The sequence below is a fragment of the Euleptes europaea genome, chromosome 4 (genome assembly GCF_029931775.1).
Source record: "Euleptes europaea isolate rEulEur1 chromosome 4, rEulEur1.hap1, whole genome shotgun sequence".
Taxonomy (NCBI): Eukaryota; Metazoa; Chordata; class Lepidosauria; order Squamata; family Sphaerodactylidae; genus Euleptes; species Euleptes europaea.
In genome coordinates this window covers 55766252-55780982 of record NC_079315.1, presented here as the reverse complement: position 1 = coordinate 55780982, position 14731 = coordinate 55766252, and the positions used below count along the sequence as shown (strand labels likewise).

At 41.6% G+C, this 14731-nt stretch overlaps 1 protein-coding gene across 1 annotated transcript; it reads left to right on the top strand.

Moving 5' to 3' along the window:
- The first annotated feature begins 3804 nt into the window (after positions 1 to 3804).
- On the top strand, positions 3805 to 12659 carry QNG1 (Q-nucleotide N-glycosylase 1). Its single transcript, XM_056848550.1, has 4 exons — positions 3805 to 4158; positions 6600 to 6859; positions 10399 to 10594; positions 12422 to 12659. The coding sequence occupies exons 1-4, from the start codon at positions 3816 to 3818 to the stop codon at positions 12652 to 12654; spliced, it is 1032 nt and encodes a 343-aa protein (XP_056704528.1). The 5' UTR covers positions 3805 to 3815; the 3' UTR covers positions 12655 to 12659.
- The last annotated feature ends 2072 nt before the right edge of the window (positions 12660 to 14731 follow it).

Below are 14731 nucleotides of genomic sequence, written 5' to 3'. Positions count from 1 at the left end.
TTACTTCAGATGTATGCCCTCATCATTGTATTGCAACATTAGTTTGACTCAATAAAATTTTGCAAAACTTTGGTTTGTCATGGAATAGCAAGTACTGTAGAGAATACCTGAAACTTAGTCATTTTTAGCCTTGGCGATTCTGCCTATATCCAACTGTAACTTGTTAAATATGTTTCCATTGTATAAAGCCTTGAATGAAACAGTTGTATCTCCTTCCTGTTTGTTGATTTGCATAGGAAATGATTGTGCAAAAACAAAAGAGCTTCTGGCTGTTTTTATGTAAAAATCTCAGCATTTGTTTTGATAGTTTACAAGTTAATTTTTCTTCTTGAATAAATATTATAACGACACCCAGCTGGATGTGACAGATCCAGTTTTCAACGTTTGCTTATGTTCTAATCTTTAAACATTTTCTTTATTTGCAATAAATGACGACGTAGAAGACACTCCACCATCCCATTCTTGTTTAGCCCTAATTACAAAATGGTGCAGAGAAGCTATACAAAAATGCCAACGATTCTTTTGTTTTGAAGTGCTGGTCTCTGGTAAAACGACTGATTCTTATAAATGGAACGTTGCAAAGTGCGGCATTCAATAACCTCCCTGTTTACACAGACCTCAGTAGCTTGGGAGAAAAAAATAGCACATACAATAGAAGTGTTAAGCTAATATAGCCAACAATAAAAGTATGCTGCAATTATCTCTTGGACAACAAAATTTATCCTGCTTTCTAGTTTGAGGCAGCATGGGAACTTGGGCTGAATTGAAAGGCTAGTAGTTGGAGTGAAGAAACTGCAAATGTGGTATGCAGCTTCTCAGAACTATTCGAGATATGGGATCTTGTGGGATAGTTTGGGTGTGTATCATATCCTTGCACAAAGGGTTCTGATTCCAAACAATTGAGTATAGTGCTGATGCTTCAGTATGAGTAGATGCCACTTTAATGGATGTGAGGCCCTATGTAATCTTGACTGCACAACAATGTGAACAGTAAGTGTAGAGAGAATGTAGCCATGTTCAGTTGTAGAGATGTTTTGTTTAGGGCTTATTCTGAATTTGTTTTGTATGATAACCTTTAGAATGGCCTTATGGTGACTAGCACAGAAATGTAGTTGTGCCTACAGCACAACCTAGTTGAAAGCCTTTTACAAACACTTTTTTTGAGAAAGGATCTTCAGGTAGACGTACTTCAAGGGCACTGTGTAAATATAGGGAAGCCCCTTGTGAAAGTTTCGCTTGTTTCAGGGCGAGTAAAAGAATAGTATTAATGACCAGTCCTAACCAGTAATTTGTTCTTGCGCACACTGCCGCAGGAAGGGGCAGTCTTTATTGCAACACAGCCCAGAGTGTCGATTGCAAAGGTGCATTTGGGTATTAAAGACAATGGTCCCAGCCGAAAATAATTTTACAAATTTGCTTAGGTAAGAAAGACGCGTTTTACTTTTTAAGCACAAGAAAGCTTGCGACACTGGCGATAGAGTGCCTTGAGGCGACCTCCGGCTAACGTTTGTCTTCCGAGTCACGCACTCACTTATGCAAATATGGCTCGTCCTGATTGGCGGACGAAGGCGGGACGGTTAGGCGAAAGTGGAAAGGGAAGAGACCCGCGTCACTTGTTTGTAGCGTGTTCTGCGATCGGGTCTTTATTGCGAGGCAGCGTTCATATATAGTCCGATAGCTTCGAAGGTAAGAGAGTGTCGATCCTTTGTACGAGCGGTATCACTGTTGCTTGAACTAAGCTAAGGTGTAGCACGATCTACCAGAAACGGACGCGCCCACTCGGTTTTCTTGAGGCGTGAGAATTGGTAAGCAGGCCTCGCTTGGCCACGTGGGTGAAGAAAGGGGAGTAGGGAGCGTCGCCTTTTTCTGGGGCGTCCCAGGGTCACGAGGAAACGGTCAGTAGTCAAGAGCCAAGCACGGATCGGGTAAAAATGACCAGATCAGAGGATGCGCAGGACTATAGCGCGGGGTGCTGCGGTTGGGTATCGCCGCGTGAATTTGTCACGTAGCTCCTAGAAGTTGGTGACTTACGTCGGACTTGGGCAAGCAAAAAATACCTCTCGCCTCCTACTCCTGGCTGCTGTGTCTGTGTTAAGTCGCTGCCGGTTTATGGCGGCCCTGCGAATGAATGACCGCCAAAACGTCCTGCTGTTGACAGCCTTGCTGCGGTCGTGCAAACGGAGGGCCGCGGCTCCTGGGGAGTCCGGGCTGCTCTTTGCGCGAGGCCGCGATCTCCGTTCCTAGTCGCCTCTTGGCGTGTAGGCGAGGCGGCGGGCCCGCTGTGCGGCCCCTCTGGTTGCGTCCCAAAGCCCTGGCTGTGCAAGTGTGTAGTAGGCAGATGCCAGGGCGGCGGCTCATTTCCTCTCTAGCTGCACACAGCCGGAAGTCGCTTTCCCTCCTTTTTGAAAACAATACTTTTTGGCGCCGCAGATTTGCCCTGTCTGGGCGTCTTTGCCTTACCCGTGACTTGCAAAAACGGTTAGGATCGACGTGCAGGTGTTTAAACAGTGGGGCCGCTTGTAGAGGCTGCCCTTTGGGAAACGGGTGAAAGGTCACTGTTGATAAAGGCTTTTCAGCCTTAACCCAATAAGGCAGCAATTCACAGTCATCCGTCTCGTTGAAGTTTCTGGCGTTTATTTGTGAGTAAATAGTGTATTCGATTATACTGCAAGATTTGAAAGGACAGGCAAGGATACTTTGGTTGTAACATAGTGAATGACTGAAAGATATTTTGTGTGTCCGTGTGTATTGTGTCACATTTATTATGACGGGGACGGGGTAATACTTACATGTCACGTTTTTTATGCAGGAAACTAGCAATGTAAAATCACAGACATTTTTGAAGCTATGGGGGGGGGATTTCTGAACCTTTTTTGGGGAAAATTTGAAATATATGTAATACTTATTTTCCTGTCAAGCCTTAACTTGGTTTTGTGCTTTAACAACATAAAATGCATCATTAAAATTTGTAGAACTTTAGAAGTATAATGCCTTTGCTTTCAACAAGCAAAGTTGTGACTATACCTAATACTAGAGAGGAAAAGTTGCAAACTGCTGCACCCTGTGCCACTTTGGCATGTGTGTCAGTTTTTGCTGACTTAGAGGGAGAAGGGAAAATAAAATTAGGGGGAATTAAATAAAATGTATTGTGTGGGCAGAAATGATCTTATATAGTTACACTGGGGCTACCGGCATGTTTGGATATTGAGTTAACGTCATAAGATTGAAAACAGCATGTTGTCATAATGCACATGGAATCATATTAATTGTTACAAAATTGTTCCAGTTAAGCAATGAAAACATAGTGTGTAAACACACACATATACACCCTAACCTGGATAGCCCCAGGCTAGCCTGCTCTTGTCAGATCTCAGAAGCTAAGCAGGGTCGGCCCTTCTTAGAATTTGGATGGGTGACCTTTGAGGAATACCAAGGTCATGACGTGGAGGCAGACAATGACAAACCACCTATGAGTGTCTCTTGCCTTGAAAATCCTATGGGGTCACCATAATTCCACTATGACTTGAAGACTGTGTGTGTGTGTGTGTGTATAATACACACACATCAATTATCATTTGTCTAATTCTATAGATTGTCTAAAAAATTGCATTACATACTTTAAATGAGTAAAACCTTATATTAGAAAGCATTTAACTCTTTCAAAAAGAAAAGAAATCATGGGAAGGGGGGTAGTGTTCTCAAAAATTTTTCGATTTGAATAATTACAAAAATGTCATATGGGGGGGTCTGAAATTTTCTAGTCCCCCCTCCATATCTCTAGTGAAGATTTATTTTATTTACTCAGGATCAAAAGGATGAACATGGAAGCATTCCTGAACCCTAAAGATTCTGCCAAGTTTATAACGGAGAACAGCCAAGATGTATACGTGGAAGAAGATGGTGTGCGGAAAGTTGCAGAGATGTTGTTTGATAAAGTCTTGGAGAAGGACTTCAGTGTTGCTGGGTGGAAGTCTTCTCATGAACTGAATCCTCAAGTAGTGAGTGAAGATGCAGTGAACTGGGTTTTCCTTGCTGATGCACTCAATTTTTCATTTTGGTCTGAGTGTGAAGACCGTAAATGCCTTGTGAAGTATAAAGGCAAAATGTACAGTGGTTACTGGTCTCTTTGTGCTGCTATCAACCGAGCACTTGATGAAGGTTAGTTCCTAATTTTGAACACATGAAGCTGCCTTCTACTGAATCAGACCCTTCGTCCATCAAAGTCAGTATTGTCTACTCAGACTGGCAGGGTCTCAGGCAGAGGTCTTTCATATCACCTACTTACCTGGTCCCTTTAACTGGAGATGCTGGGGATTGAACCTGTGACCTTCTGCATGCCAAGCAGATGCTCTACCACTGAGCCATGGCCCCTCCCCCAAATCAAAATTAAATAAGAGACAATTATGTAGATTTTGGGAGGAATTCCTGAATTCAAGGCAATGTTTTGCTAGGTTAACAGTGCATTCCTGACTTCTGAGGATGAACGTCCTCAGGAGGCCAGGAAGGGGCTGCGCCAGTGTTGGGGCCCTCCATGGCAGCATCTGGGCTACTTACGCTGCTGTAAGTGGCCCCAACGCTGGCGGAGAGGGCCTGGATGCCGATGAGGCCTTCCACTGGCATCTCACTGGCTTAAAGGCCTGCACCGGCATTCCCAGGGCGTTCCTGGTGGGGGGGCTGTTTTTTTAGTAGGCACAGCCTCGCTGATCTCTATGGGGCGAAAAAAACCATTAAAAAGCCTGCAAAAGGCTTTTTTAAGGTTTCCGGTGGCCGGGAAACTGTTTTGGAGGCGGCGCCTCCTCCATGCCATCCCCAGCCGCCAGATGCTCAGGAATGCACTGTAATATTGCACTGTAACATCATTCAAGTTCTTTCCATCTATATCTGTCCAAAAGTAAAATTCAAAAAGCCTAGAACACAATCTGTATAATATCTAATAATAATAAAAGTTATTATGTGGATTGGGTTCTTAGCATCACTCGGTCATCTTCAAGTATAGATTCTGCCATCACTTTACTGAAAGTATAGTGTACAGTCTTACACTGCTCTGGGGCCAGTGTACTGGCACAGGATAACCAAAAGGGGTTGATGTCAGCAGGCCCCTGCAATGAAAAACAAAGCCTACAGGCAGCTGGCAACAACTCCCTACTATCAATATTGTGCCTTGTTCTTAAATAATCTGGAATGTCTGGATCATTTTCCTTTAAGCTAAAGGCAGGGAACACAAGACTGGACTGCACTGAAAGCGAGCTCTGGATTTAGGCTTGGGTGAGGTGAGAGGAGAATGAGGATCTTTCATTTTGTGGGTCAAAGGTAAATTAAGAGATGGGGAATTGATTTGGGGGTGGACTGGGAGTGCACAGACGCCACCTTAAAACTGGCTTATTTGCTATCTGTGCAAAGCAGCTGAGCATGCTTAACTGGCTTATTTGCTATCTGTGCAAAGCAGCTGAGCATGCTTAACTAGCATACCAGCACAACACCCAACCAGAGACTGTGGCTAATTAAGTAATTATGTAGTCCTAAGAACATTTTCCTGAGAGTAAGCTCCAGTGAATAGACCTGAATAGGATTTCTCCTAGTGTGTGTAGTTGTTTTGCATGGTTTTAACAAGATGCTGTGTGAGTGCAAAGTCCTTGGGATGAGTTCTTTTGCCTTGCCAGCAAATTCTCCTTACTCAGCAACATTTTCATTGTTTGTTCCTGATATCTGATATCAGTCTGTATACATGGAATTCCATTTAATAGAAGGGACTCCCAAGTGGTGAACTTGAAGGAGAGCTGGTATGGCAGAGGGTTGGGGGGAAGATTCAGAGAAAGTGTGGAAGTGGCTTAGCAAGGAGCATAATAGTTGTAGCACCCGCACATCTTGAAGGTGCCAGCTTCTTCCCTTCTACACACCCCACCCCCCGGTAAAAAGTAAGCAGTATTTTTGTTGGCAGGTATGAGACCTGATTTTAGTCATGGCCCACACTGGAGCTGTTATTTTCAGGAGGCAGTCTGAAGAACAGAGTCAAGTTAAGGTGACTAGAGGTGAAGTTCAGAACTACTAGGCAAATTGCAAATGATACTTTATTAAGTGAGTAATTAAACTGTGGAATTCACTGCCAATGGAGTAGTGATGGCCATGAGCATGGATCGCTTTTAAAGGAGGTTAGATTTCTGGAGGAGAGGTCCATCAGTGGTTAGTAGCCATGATGACTGAAGGGAGCCTCCATATCCAGAGGCAGCAAATCTCTGAATACTAGTGCTGGGAGGCAGCAGAAAAGGAAGATCTTAGCCCCTGTGTCCTGATTGTCCTCCAGGGCAACTGGTTGGTTGCTGTGTGAAACAGGATGTTAGACTATATGGATCACTGGTCTGATGCAGCAGGGCTCTTCCTGTGTTATTATGTTCTTGTATATTATTGCATTATGCCTCTTTGTATCAGTTGCTAGGAAGCACAGGTAGGAGGAGGGTGTTGGGGTCATCCTGCTTGTGGGCTTCCTAGAGGTAACTGGTTGGCCACTGTGTGAACAAAACACTGGACTTGATGGGCCTTTGGTTTGATCCGGCAAAGTTGTTCTTATGGTGTTTTTTCTAATTTAATTTTCCTTTCTGAAGGAATACCCATTACTAGCGCTTCGTATTATGCTACCATGACATTGGAGCAGGTGAGGCATGCATTTCGCTCAGACACTGATGTCCCCATGCCTTTGCTTGAGGAAAGGCATCGTGTGCTTAATGAGACTGGGACAGTTCTTCTGGAGAAATTTGGAGGCTCTTTCCTCACATGTGTTAAGCAAAGTGGAAAAAGTGCTCAGAAATTACTACAGCTAATTGTGGAAAATTTCCCGTCATTTAGAGATGAGGCTACATTTCAGGTAAGTATTTTTTTGTGTTTGGCAATAGTAAATGTTGGCAATAAATAAAGTTAGGGCCAAAAAGGCCTCTCCCTCACTGTTTTGTTAAGCAGTTCCTAGGAGGTGTGAGTAAGATAAAGGATATAAGAATCGTGAGGCCTGGGAAAGTTACAGGTGGGTTGAGAGTTTTGGGATGTCCATATGGCAGGAGTGGCCAACTCAGAGAATCTCCACAGGAACCCATAGCAAGGTTTTCTGCTTCCAAAAAGTCCGACAAACCATGGTTGGGACTTGCTTCTCTACACCCATGTCTCTGTGTAGTGGCTTCAGGAAATGGAGCAACAGTTCTAAAATGGGTCATGAATTAAAACATAGGACCAGGCAATTGTTAGCATAAACTATGATTTGCAAAACCACTTCAGACCATAGTTTCTGGTTCTGTTTTTTTCCCCTAGCGATTTGTCAATTTGAACATGAGCCAAACTATAATAAAAGTTCTCAATATTGTTTTGGCATGATGCCTACATTTATGTGTAAATGTTCTTATGAAATACCTATGGAAAATGGTGAACACCCAGTGACCATGCAACATTTCATCAACAATTCTCTGTCATTCTTGAAATTTTGAACTGGAGACTTGAAGTGATAGTTCAAGATTCTCATGGTGATACACATTCACAGTTGTGACTAATTTGAATAATTGATTATAATTGCAGAGTGTAGGTTGTTGTAAAATTTTGCATTGCAGTATTTTAGGACTCCACAGGTTGATTAATGAAAACCAGCTTGTATCAGGAAGAATAAGGGGTGAACTCACATCACTTGCAACACTGACAGTTCTCTGCATGCTGAGTTGCATTTTCCGGTTTTAGTGACATTTTTATAGATCTTTCATTGCACATAATTCTTTCCTGCCATATTTCACATATTGCACTGATGTGCTTATATCATTACCCAGCAGGGCTGATAAAATGTTTCCGGTTCCTAGGAGCTAGCATCAGCATGTGCTTTTGTTGAAATAACATGTTAAGTTCTATAATATGAAGTTAAACATACTATGTCACTGAGGCAGCAGAACAAAGTTCTCCTATGTTAATAATTGGAAAACTACCACAATATGTGATAGACCCTTTTGTCAATGTTATTTTTTTATATGCAGGATGATTCAGCTTTTGATACCCTCTCTTATGCTACCATATTAGAATTCTCCCACCTTGTTCCAGTCCTACTGTACCCCTGAGTTGAGGTACAGTAGGAAGAAAGGACTGCATAGCTGAAAGTGGTGTGTGTTGGTGACAACCTCTTTTACGTTGTATATTAAGGGGTCTCCAATGCAATATTCTCCAGCTTATGCCAGATCCCTCTCATTTGTCTCAGAAACCTCGGAGTGTCCTACTCAAACATACATGGAGGCCCCCAGAATGCTTCTGTGTGGCAGTGCATCACTCAACAGCATATGAAATTCACTTACCAAAGGGGCAGCCCTGAACATACAGAGTGTGTAAGTCAGTGCTGCACATTCATGGTAGCATCTAGATGTATCGAAAGCAGCTGCACTAAAGCATTTTTCAGCCATTTGGATGGGTGTTAAGGTTTCAACTGGCTCTTAGAATACAGAGTTCCCATATTGTTTCAAAAGAACTATAATCAGCAGTGCTAATTGAACAGAAAATGTGGTGATAGAAAATACATCCTTATTTTGTACAAAATTATTGAGGTCTTAAATGTAACCCCAAATATATTAAACCCAAAGAGAAATTTGTTTCTTAATAATATAACACATTCACTTTAGACTTTCCTACTTAGTCTAATGTAGAAGTAATTATTTCTTGTATATTTATTACCAGAAAAAACGGGTACCCTTCATAAAGGTTGGCACAATAAAGGAAGTCGCAGCCTTCAGTTTGCAAGACCTAAGCAAGATTGTTAATGATAGGGTGTTTTGGAGGTCATACATTCATAGGTTCATCATAAATCCGAAGCAACTTGACAGCACATAATACACACACGGTCTAATTAAAGAGAGTTCTGAAATCCATCTCAGTGATTCAGCTTTCTTTTTTACTCCCATGCCTTTTGTTTTGAAAACGTTTATCAAATTTGCCTTTATAATTAAAATAAAACCATTTTCAATCAATAGAAAGCATGTTATATATTTTCTTGACCAATAACAAACAAACAAACAAACTGCACAGTGTGAAACAAAAATATAGAGTGATTTAAAACAAGTTATAAACTGTAGCATAAAAATCAGGTCAATTGATTGTGAACTAGAATCATCTACTGTTTCCTCCTACCAAGCTGCATATTCTGAAGGCAAATCAAATTTTCACCACTGTTATAACAAAATGGATGCTGTTGTTGGTTCACATTGTCAACTCGGTTTCCCTAGCAACAGACTGAGATGCTGCAAGGCAGAGCTTTGCAGTAACAAGGAGTATGAGATGAGATTAAAGTGATGAAAATTAATTGGACTTTTCCACTTTAATAAATGCATATACTAAACGTTTTTAAAAATTATGAATCAAATAATTTGCTGGTACCAGTTGTACCCTGTGAAAGCAAACCTTGTTGATTACAACATCATCACCACATAATTATGTTTTGAACTGTAGCCTTGATGTATTATACATGCTCGAAGGGAGGGGCTTTGTGATCCGAATGCTACAGGGGAGCTGCAGTAGGGGGTGCAAATTTCATTTCATAAAGTAACCATAAACATTTTATTGTTTAAACATTAACAAGCTCTCAATCTGTCTACCTCACATACATCGCCTTACATATTATCAGCTCTCATACTGATTTTTGTTAAGAAAAACTGACATGTTAACATGCTCTGGTCCAATCTGCCATGCAGAAAGGTCAGCATTGGAAAACCCACATTCTGCTGACCCAGATGATCTAGAATGCCCAGGTAACCCGTTGCCAGTTTCCCAAGCCAATATATAACTGATAGATAAATGTTTATCGTTTAATATTTTATCTCCCTAGGCGGGGAGGGAAAATTTATTGTGCAAGAGCAAAGGGGAGGGTGATTCCACTTTCTCCTCTTCATCATCCCCTCCTTGCTTTATAATATTTTATATACAAGCAGTACCCCCATCCTGTAAAGAGGAGTTTTGGGGGTATGCAGAGATGCTAGGGTAAGGGGAAAGTGGGAAAGAACCTATTCTCTGAGCTTCTTCTGCCTTCATATCTGTAGGATCTTTCTGACTGGTGTACATTAGAATACCCATCCCCATCCCTATTTTGGAGCAACTAGTAATAGCAAAACTCCATTTTTTTACACTCTGCAAGAGCAGGAGTGGGGTGTGAATGCTCTGGAACTCACTGCAGTGCTGCTTTTAACATTTTGACAGCGCTCAAGCAGTGTAATTCTGATGGTTGTGGATGTGTCAGTGGAAGTGAAGATAAAGCAGTCACTCTGAAGTTTCAGCTGGATTTTGTTCTGATAAACACTGCAGAAATGTGTTGCTTTAAAATAAATCCAGTTTGGCACACATCTAGTTAGCTAAAGCTGAAAGCATTCTGTTTTCTCTCCTCCCCCCTTTGCCTATTAGGGCAAAAAGGTGGCTTTTTACAAACGAGCGCAAATCCTTGTTGCTGACACATGGAGTGTACTGGAAGGAAAAGGTGATGGGTGCTTCAGTGACATTTCCAGCGTGACTATATTTGCTGATTATAGGATACCTCAGGTTCTTGTTCACCTAGGAGCAATGAAATATTCTGAAGAACTAATGAAAAAACTCAAGGAAGGTATGAAACTTCATTCAGTATCTTCAAGAACTCTTTAATAATTGTATTGCCTGTTCAGATGTAACTCCAAACCACGGTGCTTTTGTGTTCCTGGCTCCCTTTGAGTACTCTAATTAAATTAGTTACTTTGATTTAGTGATAGACAAAGTTTGACATCACATCTGAATTGACCAACTATGATTTGTGCTTCTCATCTAAATCAGCATTGTAACCTTCTGTTGAAGTTAGTTTGCAATCTTCATTTGGAGGGAAATTTCAAACCATAGTTTGCTGATTCAGACGTAATGGCAAAACTAGAGATTATACTAAGGCAATTCATTAACAGATTTCGAGACGAGAGGGAGGAGGCAGAGAGCCAAGGACTCTGACCTGTGGCATCGGCTGTGGTTTGGGGTTATGGCTATTTTATGAGATATTTTCTGTAATTTTAAAAAAATCTAATCATTGTAACAATAGTGTCAAAAATATTACAAGCCAACGCTTATTACTAACAAGTTTTCCAACCCCAAGGAAGCACATTGCCAACTGAAGCTGCAACTGAAGTACAAGGGATCTGTAGTTCTGTTGCTGACCCTTCACACCCTATGTACTCACAGCTTGTCCTATTACAGCAGTCTCTTCTTTTTCGGTTTTTCCCTGATGTCAAAATAGTATGAGCAAATAAAAGTACTTCGATGATATGTCAAATTGAACAATATATTTCTATGGGAATCAAAAACTTTCTTTTACTGTTTTATTGCCCCTTCTAAAGCTGTGATTGGTATTAATTGACTTTAGATATTCGTACATCTCGAGTTTTACCAGGCAGGTGGTTTCTCTCCAGATAGCCACATTTTGTTATTAGAAATCAGAGATGGGTCCTGTGCTGATGCATTTTGGATACATGTCTATTTTTCTAGATTGCCTTCATTAGTCACGTAGTCCCTGATTCATCACACATTTGTCTTTTTATTCTGCCTATTAAAATGGTTTCTAATTGCTGCTACTAAAGATACCAGTGACAGATTTCTTTGTGTTCTTTCATCACTCGAATGAAAACCAAGAGAATAAGCAGCAGAAAAAAATAGCCGTAATTGAAAAGGATAGCTGCAGTAGACTTGTTAAAGTAGCTTGGTGCCAGGTCCTAGCTTCTTTGTGGAGCAACCAGTCACCTTTGCTTCCCCCCACACACTAGTATTCATTCACCAGTATTCATTCACCTTCAGGGTGTATCCCATACTTTCTAGAGATAACAGGATTGCTAGGAAATGTTAGGCTTCTTTATCTCTGTAAAATGGCATGAAACATAATTTTTACTCCCAGTATGGACTGCTGGTTCTTATAATAGCTCTGCATTCATATAGAGATGCCCATCTTTTCTTAAAGTTTGAGTTTGATACATATCAGCAGAATTTCATGACATTTCAGGAGCAGTGACAATTCTTGGGGGTTGGGCTCAAAGAACCTTAGAGTCCTTGGTCACATGATATTAAGTAGGATAACAAGAACTGTATTAGGCAAATGTGAAAAATATGTATTTAGTACTTTGCAATTAATGAATGTAAACTTACAAGGAGAGAATGATGGAGTTCTTGAGATTGGATTCTGTTGTTAACCTCTTCACATTCCAGTTGTAGTTCTTCTGTGTGTTTCAATTTAGCAGTGTAGTCACAGATTTGCAAATTAATCCACTGAAAATGTGTTAGGTGACACATGACCCTGATTAAAATCCAATTTGTAGGTAGTCTAAAATAAGTGGCAAATACAACAAAGTCGTCCCCTGTGAGCTTTGTTTCTTCTGCTTCTTTAATTTGTATTAATCTCATTCATGCCTTCTGCATCCTGCAGGGCACGTGTTCCTGTCTGGAGACAAACAAGAGGTGGAGATTCGGGGCTGTTCTATTTGGTGTTGTGAACTCATTTGCAGTCACCTACTGGACCTTTATAAAAAGAAAGGCGAGAACATGAGTGAAAAAATCAATGCAGTGCTCCTTGATTATTACCTGTGGGACTATGCGCGGGATCATAGGGAAGACATGCAAGGAATTCCCTTTCATCGTGTACGTTGCATATACTACTAATATACTATGAAAGTACAGTTTAAAAATTATAGATACTATTTTTTTCTGAATACATATTTGAAAATTTAAGCTGGAAATTCATGTTTTCCCTTCTCCCATCATTCTGGACTTCTATTAGCTATTATAGTGTATCACATGAAAGGAATTTTACTGTAATCGTTATAGTTTTCCATGCTGATTGTTTTTTGCTCTGATTACTTTGTTTTAACCTGTATTATTTCTGTAATTAATATACCGTATATACTCATGTATAAGCCGACCCGCGTATAAGCCGAGGTGCCTAATTTTACCCCAAAAATGGGGAAAAATTAGGCACCCATGTATAAGCCGAGGGTCGGCTTACACAATGCCCCTGCCCCAGGTCGCCCTCCTGCCCGGCCTCCCGGGCCCTCCAGACCCACCCCGACCCCAGTGCCACCCCCTCCCGGGCCCTCCACACCCACCCTGACCCCAGCGCCACCCTAGGGGGGAGGGAGAAGAGCCCCTGAACCCCTTACTCACCGGGAGGACGAGGCCTGCTGATCAGCTGGAGGTGGCGGCAGAGAAGGCACGCAGGCCGGAGGCGGCAGCGGGGCCCTGCCTGAGCGCAGGCAGGCCCTGCAGGCCTCAAAAAAGGCGCGGGGGGGGGGGCCCGGGGGGGGCGGCGGGGCCTGCCTGCACTCAGGCAGGCCCTGCAGGCCTCTCCCAGGCCGCAGAGAAGGCGTGCGGGATGGCGGCGGCAGCGGCGGTAAGTTCCCCCTCCCTCTATCCCCCCTCCCCCCTCCCCCCGCCTACCGTATTGACCCGCGTATAAGCCGAGTTGGCTTTTTTCAGCCCTTTTTTTGGGCTGAAAAACTCGGCTTATACGCGAGTATATACGGTACTAAAGTTGCTGTTTGCATTCAGGCAAGATTGTTTAATTCGGTAAATAAATTGTGACATAATACAATCAATATTTTTAATTATGTCTCTTCATAAGTTGAGTGAGTTGCATTTGAAGTCACAAACAGTAAATGTTTCCTTTAATGTACTTATTTCTGTGTACATGTATTTTCTGCTGATTTTGCAAGCTAAGAGTTCAAGCACGCTTCAACTGCCAGTGAACTCTGTTTGCTCAAAGTTACTTTAATCTTGGACTTTAATCTTGGACTGTTTGCTCAAAGTTACTTAAATCTTGGACTTCAATCTTAGACTGATTGCTCAAAGTTACTTTAATCTTGTTAATTGAAACAGTTACAGAACAATAAGATTAATTGCTTTTTAATAGAGGGTAAGAGTTGAGATTGGCCTTGTCTTGCTATGTAACTCATATGCTCCTGCTGATTGGATCATTTGTACTTGATTATCTCATATTTAGTTAAGAACCAATCACTTGTCTAGATAATAATCACATGATTATGACAGAACAGATTTAGAAAAAGACAAGATTGATATTTTTCTATAAATATGCACTATTGTGATAAGCAAATCAGAATTCTCTGGATGAAAGTCTCAGAGAAAGATTGTGATGTTTTTGGGGATGTAGCATGGTTTAATGAGAATCCCTAAAAGCAGTGAGGAAAACCCCCTGAAACTAGTTTGCTTTTTAAACTATTACTCACTATAATATGATTAAGCAATGGTAGGAACACTGATAATTTCAGCACTTATTTTTCCAGTAATTGTAGGGTTAATTTTTATGTGTATGAATTTCCTACTGTCTTGCATAATAAAGACAACAATTTCTCAATAAAATATAAAAATCTCCACAGGTTTTTGTTCTGGTTTACTGGTTATAGTTCAAAGAACCAAACTTGCCTTTTACTTATTTGTATTATCAGATTGAAAGGTTAATAATCATCCTTTAACAGCCCAATCCTAATGGAGGGGGGGGAGTGGATAGGAGCCTGCATGACTTCTGTGGCAGCATTAATGCCACTTGTGCTGGCTAAAGTGACACAAACGCTGGCACAGGGGCATTTACGCTGAATCTGGGGAGCTGTGAAACAGTGCCATGCTTGGGTGCTGGCGCAGCCTCACCAACAGTGTTTTCCCAGCGCAGAAGCTCGTGCTGGCATCAAAAGGGGCATTCCCGGGGGCATCAGGGTAAAATGCTATA